Source organism: Heteronotia binoei, chromosome 5, assembly GCF_032191835.1.
Source record: "Heteronotia binoei isolate CCM8104 ecotype False Entrance Well chromosome 5, APGP_CSIRO_Hbin_v1, whole genome shotgun sequence".
NCBI lineage: Eukaryota > Metazoa > Chordata > Lepidosauria > Squamata > Gekkonidae > Heteronotia > Heteronotia binoei.
In genome coordinates, this window is record NC_083227.1 from 57,045,052 (window position 1) to 57,053,608 (window position 8,557).

The following is an 8,557-nucleotide window of genomic DNA, read 5'->3' on the forward strand; positions in this document are numbered from 1 at the left end:
ATTGTATGAAAGAATTTTGGACTGGATGGTCCATTGGTCTGATCCAACATGGGTTCTCTTATGTTCTTATGGTCTTTCTTTCCATGTCTTTCTTTTCCTTTCCTTCCATTTCATTCTCTCTCTTTCTTTCTTTCCTTTCATTTTTACTGGATGAAACTTTTCTGTTCATCATACTGTTGTTACAGCCATATGAGCTCTGTCAATGAAAAATTGGCACCCCCAGTTGTAGCCAACTGGCCTTTCTATGAGATTTGTGTGAATAAGTGAGAGGTAGAGGTGTGGGGCAGAAAGAGATTATTAGAGATACTGCTGTATATCTCAACAGCACTGGAAGTGATGGTACTATGAACTTGGCACCATTTTACTGGTTCTGCTTTTAACAGCTGTCTGACACCAAAATTAAACTCCTCCTGTAGATATTAAAAAGGAAAAAAGAAGTTCACTGGCTAAATATCTGCACAACAGGTTGCTTTTAAAGGCATAGGAAACACAGCCAGTAAAAAGCTGCAAGCCCCTCATAAATATCCTTTTTGGGATAACTGCAGAAAAGCTTGTATAAACTTTATATAATTTCTTTACTATACAGTTTTCTGTGAACAAATGTTACATTGTAATTGTAAAGCACAGACTGAGCCTCTCTAAACCTTTGTCAAGGTTTTACTCTTAACAAGTTTAATTTTTACAAAACTGCAAACTTATCCAGGCTTTCTAGTAATGAAATAAATTAGAGAAAGCCTGAGTAAGTTTGCAATTTTGTAAAAATTAAATTTTGTAAAAATAAGGCACCATCAGATTACTGCATTCAAAATTAATAAGACGGTCCCAGAGGAAGGTCATAAGGATCCGAAACAAGAACGGACCGGTTTTGCATCGTCAGACTGTATTGTTTGGAAAGAACCTGATATCATCTTATGGACAGTAGTGAAGTTGTGTGCTTTGGATGGTATTTGTCACTGAATTTGTTACTGAAATTTACATTGTAATACTATGTTGTGAATGGAAAGTATTGTAATTATATTTTGATATTGTTTTGTAACAGAGAGTATCTTTTCTGTCATTTCCTGAGGAAGGGTTCCAGCAGCAGCAGCTGAAGGAACGGCCTACTAAATGTGTCAGCATATTTTGAGGTACAGCAGTTGCCAGGGCTCAGTGTGGGTGATACACAGCGCTGGTATTCCTGATGGCAATGGCAACAGCACTTCCAACTGCATACATTGGCCAGTGCTGTTGACGAAGGGGTGTGTAGGTGATGCAGGCAACTGAACATGAGCATTAGGAGTGCTTGCAAACTGGAGAAGAACACACAAACAGATAGGTGCATGCAGGTATGAGGATGGAAAGAGAGGACCCTGGGAATGTATGAAAAAGTTGCAGACCACCCACTTTCCACCCCCATTTTGGCTCAGCATGAGTTTCAGAGAGATTTTTTCTGAAAATGAAGTTACTTCAGAAGAAGAGGCAGGTTTGGGGGAGTGCCCTGGAAGTGACATCACAGGAAAAGGTGGAATTTTGGTTCAGTGTGCCCTGGAAGTAACATCACCTGACCCTTGACCTGGAAGTGACACCACAGGAAATGTCATAATTCCTGTCTCCTGGCTCCACCCCCAAAGTCTCCTGGCTCCACCCCTGAATTTTAGTGGTCCACGAAGGAGAAGTGTCAAAAAAAAACCGGGCCACGGGAAAGAAAAGTTTAAGAAACCCTGCACTAGACCATGCTGGCTATCCAAATATGTTACGTGTATCAAATATGATTAACATATCAAATATGAAACAGTAAACAAAGATTTAAAAGTATCCAAAAATGTATTACTTCCAGGGCTTTTTTTGTAGCAGGAACTCCTTTGCGTATTAGGCCACACACCCCTGATGTAGCCAATCCTCCAAGTGCTTACAGTAGGCCTTGTAAAGAAGAGCCCTTTAAGCTCTTGGACGATTGGCTACATCAGGGATGTGTGGCCTAATATGTAAAGGAGTTCCTGCTACAAAAAAAGTCCTAATTACTTCACCTTGCAGTTTGCTACAAGCAACTATCCTTGGGTGAAAATGAAGGTAGCAAACTGCATATGTTAATGATGTTACCACTGCCACTATGTTTAGGAGCTACCAATATATCTAATTCTCAGCTTGGCCCAATCAGTGCAACCCCAAGATGCACTGGAAGGGATGACAGGGGAGACAGCCAGGAGTGAAAGACACTGGTAGTAGGAAGGTCCTTCCTCTTCAGGCTCAAAGCTTGGCTCCAGGCATGTCTCAAGCAAGGCAAAAGCAGCATCAACAGAGAAATGCTGCAACCTGCTGACAGATCTAAGAGCCACCAAACTTTAACTGCTCAAGGCTGCTCTGGGGGCAATGTCCCATCTAGACACTACCTATCACCGCTTGTTCCCATTGGTGGGAACGTCCCATCTCCACACACACACAGCCTATTCATTTCACCTGCCACCTCAGAAGTTTTTCATTCTCAGCCAAGTAACGGGGCAGGAAATGAACACTGGTGGCTTCTCCTCCCAGCCTGAGCAAGGGCTCATGAACTGCTGGAATCAGGCTCGGGGGCAAGAACTAGAAGATTGGGGAGGTAAAGAGTGACTGCCCACAGTAGCCACTACCTCCAAGAAAGAAAGAAGCCTGTCTAGGAAAGCAGATACTGAATGTCAGTGGAGTCTGGCCTAGATTGGCAGCTAGGTGGCTTAAGTGCTCCCTCCAAGCTCAAACACCAATGGCATTCATCAACCAGCATGTGATTTTTGCAGCAGGAGGCAGCCACAGCAGAGCAAGCAGTAGGGGGGGATTGAAAGGAGCATTGAGGAGGATGAGGCTGCAAAGGGAATTGAAACAGAGAGGATTTCCCTGCAAGTTTATCCCAAGTCCCTGCTTGCATTTCTTGATCTAAGGAAACACAGCCCACCATTAGTGACTGAACTCTCAGAGAAACAGACAGAGCAGGATTTCTTTCAAAGGCAGAAGACTTCTCCGACTGAAACAACATGAAGCAGACTAACCAGAGATGAGAAACTGGCAGTTTCAATAGCACTTCATTTCCACACTATAATAGCTGTGCCCTCTTAATCCAAACAGACTGTATACAGACAACTGCAGCTGCTATGCTGCAGTATTTACTAGATACAGAAATGCAACTCTGAGCAATGCCAGAGAAAGGAAAGAACACAGAGAGCAGCATTCAGAAGGGCAAGTAGAGGAGGCAGCTTTATATTACCTCCCTCTTAAAAGTATGAAATTAAGTTAGCTAAAGAGAAAATACTGTGCGGCCAAAAGTATTTCATTATCTACATCATATCATACTGTTTAACGCACTTTTAGATTAACAGAAATAATGTGCATCTTAAACATCTGCATAAATATTAGTATTTGCAAAGAGTCAACCGCAGGCCCTTGACCTACAGTTTCTTTGTCTTTTTAAAAAGAAGACCATGCTTAGGCTCCTGACTAGTGTTTACACATCAAAAGTATGACACTACTATGCAAAGCTCCATCTTACGAAATCTTTCTGCAAACCAAACAAGCAACTACTGTGATGGCGAAGCCACCTTCTGTTAGTCACCTAAAGGTTTTAACCAGAAAATAGCCATTGTTATATAAACATTTCCTAGTGAATGAACTCAATTTGGCTGCCATTCATTAAGGAATGATAAGCCTAAACATATTTTACTACCCCCTCCAAAAATTAAAAGAAGCATAATATGATAACTAATACTTTTTTGATGCTTAAAAGTGTGCTTAATGGAACTTGATTAAAGCACAGGTAAACAACACAGAATGTTGGTCAAGAAAAATGATTTTTTTCCTAGAAAAAAAACTTTTAAAATTATTACTTCTAGGTAAGCTTTACTGGTATAATAAAGAGCACCCAGCAGCACAGGGGAAATGATAGAGCCCCTGGCATTTCCACTGCTACCCACCAATGATGTTAGTTCTCAACAATGTCCCAATACTAGCCATGCCTAGAAATTACACAATACATTACAATGGCTAGAAGGCAATGCACACATAGTGCTGACATGATATCTCACTTCACAAACAATCATAGGCAAATGAGTGAATGGAGTGGCCTAAAAAATAAAAAGGAGTTCTTCATGAAGTATTGTTCATATACTATGAAACCAGAAATTCTTATATGAAATATAAAGAAAACATGAATTCTTTAAATTAAAGTCAGACCTCAAAGATACAGAGCAGGAGGAGGAATACAGCGGCATTTTTTCTCTACAGGATGGGAGGGAAGAGGGAGACCATGTGGAAACTTAAAATCTGGTAAATTAATTGATCTAGGGACTGGCCTTTGTACAATATTTCTTAATGTTAGTTTTCCTTTGTAATCAGTAAGGTTGGAAAAACTGATCTTTTAAATTGTTTTATTTGGTGGACTTTTTTCATAAGCCACCTGGAAGCCTACCTTGGTTTTTGCTTAAAAAAAAAATCGATACATCTTTGTCTCTCTTCTCAACAAGAATCGGAAAAGAGTAGCAACTCTGTGCTCCAGAACATGCTCAGAATAAGCAGTCAAACAGAGTCCTAATATTATCTGAAGTTTTTATACATTAATATGTTATGCTCAAATCCAGGGTTCTTTTTGTAGAAAAAGCCCAGCAGGAACTCATTTGCATATCAGGCCACACACCCTGACACCAAGCCAGCCAGAACTGCATTCCTGTGTGTTCCTGCTAAAAAAAAAAAAGCCCTGCTCAAATCTATAATACAGTGAAAGGGAAATAAAAAATTCAAGTCAGTTCTCAGCAACTGGTAGCCCAGACATTGATGAGTACTTCTTCCTGTGTATGTGTGTATACATTTACGTTTTTGTTTTTAAAGAGGGAGACCTACAAGATTTATGAAGGAGAAGAAACATTGGCATAGAGAATCGAGAAGATAATGATTAAATAATACTATTTAACTACAAATAGGTGCAGTTAGTAAGTGTAAAGAAGATTTGGAATAGTTTTTTAAAAACCAGGAGGGGAGGGCGGGATACAAATAAAATTTAATAATAATAAAAAATAATAAAATAAGCAACACAGAAGAAATATCTCCAGCTACAATTTGGGCAGCAAGTAAAGCTTTTGTCAGAGAAATTCCACTAACAGCTGCTGCTAAAAAAGCCAAGAAAGAACAACAGAAAAAAAAAATCAGAGATTGGAACAAGAACATAAAGACAATCATGATAAAAACCACTACTAGAGACTAAACAATTAAAAAAACAATTAGATATATTAGAAGTAGAAGAGGTACAGAAAAAAAATTAAAATTTCTAGAAGAAATGTTGGACACATGAATAAACCTGGCAGATATCTGGCATATTGTCCCAGGAAGGAAAGAGAAAAGAAAGTAGTAACAGGTGTAAAGAAAGGAGATCAAATTACACATGAAGAAAAAAGAAATAGAAGAGCAATTTATCAATGTTCTTGCAGGATTTTACAAAAAGAAGTTTGTTTCAGAAGAAAGACAATTTAAAAGGCATCCCAATTGCAAAGTTTACATCAGAACATATTATTAAATATTAAATCAAATAATAACAATTCAAGAAATCTCTCAAACAATAAAGAACATGAAGAAGGATAAAGCACCCAGACTGCAGGACAGGTTGACAGCAATGTATTATAAGCATCATGAAGAAGTATTAATAGTACTGTTACAAAAAATTATGAACAAGATAAAAGGAAAAAAGACAATACCCCTGACATAAGTATATAAAGAGGGTAGTGATGCATCGCTACCACAGTTTTACACACCTATTTCTCTGCTGAATGCAGAGTACAATTTTTGTCACCATAACAGCAGAAGATTAAGTAAATGCATACTAAACCTAATATTCTCCAAACAAACATGTTTTGTACCAAAGTACCTGAAAGGTAATATACAGTTTATAACAGATGCAATCAAATTTGTGAATAAGAGAAAGATAGCAGTTTTTCTATTTCTAGATCTAGAGAAAGCACTGACTTAATGTGGCCTTTCTTATTGAATGTTACAAGATATGGGTTGTGGTCCTGCATTTTGGAACTGGATGCATGAAAAATACTCGAAACAACAAGCAAAGATTTTAATTAATGGGAAATTAACAGAAGCAATTTCAATTGAAAAAGGAACAAGTCAGAGATGTCCTTTATCCCTTTTATTAGTTATAACAAGAATAGGGATTTTAGCAATAAAGATCAGACAAAACAAGAGAAGGGAATAAAATTGGATGAAGCAGAGTTCAAAAAGAACAGTTATGCAGACAACATGGTTCTAACCAGGGCTTTTTTTGTAGCAGGGACTCCCTTGCATATTAGGCTACACCCCCCTGATGTAGCTAATCCACCAAGAGTTTACAAGGCTCTTAGTACAGGCTCCTGGAGGATTGGCTGTATCAGGGGTATGAGGCCTAATATGCAAGAGATCCTGCTACAAAAAAAGCCTTGGTTCTAAAAGTCAATAACCCCCAGAAATAGATTACTTATGAAGTTTGAAAGTAAAACTAATGAATACAATTGTATCCCAACACAAATAAAAATTATTATATTTTATAAATAACATGAATTATAACACAGGGGTGAAAAGGGAAATTATTCTCTTTCCTATAAAATATGTACTACATGACTGACTTTGATAAACATAACCTGTCTTTCCCTTTTCTTTTCTGTACCCCCACTGTTTTTCTAAAAATGAATGTTTTTAAAAGACTGAATACGGCAAGATGTAAATTCCTCAAATGTGTTGAGTATCTGTAAACTACTGTTCTCTCTAACCTGTCCTCATCCAGTACATAATTAAAAGACATAAGAGAGAATGGAAGGTTGTAGGTAAGAAATATAATAAGGTGGTAATACAAGTACAAATAAAGAATGTTAAGCAACTACCATGTCAGGTGAAGGGCTGAACTTTTTAAGCGTTTTAACGAAAAGATTTTGAGATCGATTCCACTATTGTGCCAGTCTGATGTGTTCTTTTGTTTATATTTTATAATTCACAGCTTATGACAAATAATTTTGGTGATCACCCTTTTAAAAGTTCTTTTTTTAAAAACACTTAAGGGAAAAGACAAATGGATCATAGGAAGAATGTGTAGCTGTTCTTCTCATAAAATGTATGCACATCTCTAGTATAGCAGCCATTTCTTTACATATACGCTTACACACACACACATGTACCGGTAGGTAAAAGCATGTATATTAAAAAGTCGAATGCAACTACATAAACATAGGTCCCACGATATACCGATCTAGAATGATTATGGACGTTGCTTTCAGAGCTTTAATAGCACGACTGACCCCCAAAAGAGGAGGAAGTGAAGTGAGGAAGTGGAGTTGCCAATTTTCCCCAGTAGAAATAATCACCTCACAGTTCCAAAGGAACTTTTCCTTTGTGCGCGCGCGCGCAGGGAAAGTTGCCTTCATCACTGTCTCCTCTATGCACGTATCTACCTCAACACCAGTGTCCCCTCTAAGCTAAGTTAGCGTGAGCTAGCTCACAGATTTTTAGTCTCCAGCTCACACATTTTTCTCTTAGCTCAGGAAGGATGACGCCAGAGCTAATTTCTGCAGCAGCTCACAACTTTAGTATCAGTAGCTCACAAAGTAGAATTTTTGCTCACAAGACTCTGCAGCTTAGAGGGACCATTGTTCAGCACTATCTTGCCTGTGCATCACGACACCCCACCCCCCTTCCAACATACCAGCCTCTCCGGGCCTGGGCGGGGAGATTCTGTCAGGAGTTCCCTCGCCCTCCTCTTCCTCTTCGGCCTGGATGTCCAACACCCGGTCGATCGACTTCTGCGCTTGCGACAAAGCTTGCTTGGCGAAGCTGGAGAGCTGCGAGGCGTTGAACCAACTCATCTCCCTCGGTGGCACGGGAACAAGCCAGGCCCGAGCGAGCGAGCACTTCTTCAGCCCCGTAGACCCCTGTCGCGAGAACCGCCACCCGCATCCCGTAGCGCCTCGACAGCCATGAGAGAACCGACGAACCCGGATCCCCTCAGGAAACAACCGCTCAAAGACGCATGCGCAAGGCTGCCCCCTTCCACGTAGCAAAACAAGCCGGCGCCGGCGCCCTCGCTTCCGTATGCGCTCACGTGACACGAAGCTCCGTTCCCATGGCTACCGAGAGTATCCCGCCCGCCCCCACCCCGTAGTGTTCGCCAACAGAGTGCCGGGTTGTGGTGGCTGCAGTGTCCCGTCCCGTTTAACCGGTGAGGTGACGTCACTTGAACGACGTCAAGTTGGCGATTCTTTTTCTTATATGAGCATATTTTCGCCTGTTGCTTGAGTTTCGCAACGTTTCCCAACCCACCTGCACTTTTAAAGGTAGTCCCCTGTGCAAGCATCACTCGTTTTCGACTCTGGGGTGACGTTGCTTTCACAACAGTTTTCATAGCAGACTTTTTACCGGGTGGTTTGCCATTGCCTTCCCGAGTCATCTACACTTTCCCCCCAGCAAGCTGGGTACTCATTTTACCGACCTCGGAAGGATGGAAGGCCTTCACTTTTAGGCGACCCAAAATAAGCTGGGAAAACTCATTAGCTTTTAAAGGTTGGCTAAATGCAGTTTTAAGTTCAACCACTTT

General features: G+C 40.2%; 1 protein-coding gene across 1 annotated transcript in view; it reads right to left on the minus strand.

Annotated features, from left to right (window-relative positions):
* Positions 1-8,005, minus strand: part of TMF1 (TATA element modulatory factor 1) — a 37,317-nt gene extending 29,312 nt beyond the window's left edge. Inside the window, exon 1 of the mRNA XM_060239515.1 lies at positions 7,670-8,005. Coding sequence (XP_060095498.1) covers positions 7,670-7,829 — 160 coding nt within the window. The 5' untranslated portion in view covers positions 7,830-8,005. The remainder of the gene's footprint in view (positions 1-7,669) is intronic.
* Positions 8,006-8,557: the final 552 nt, after the last annotated feature.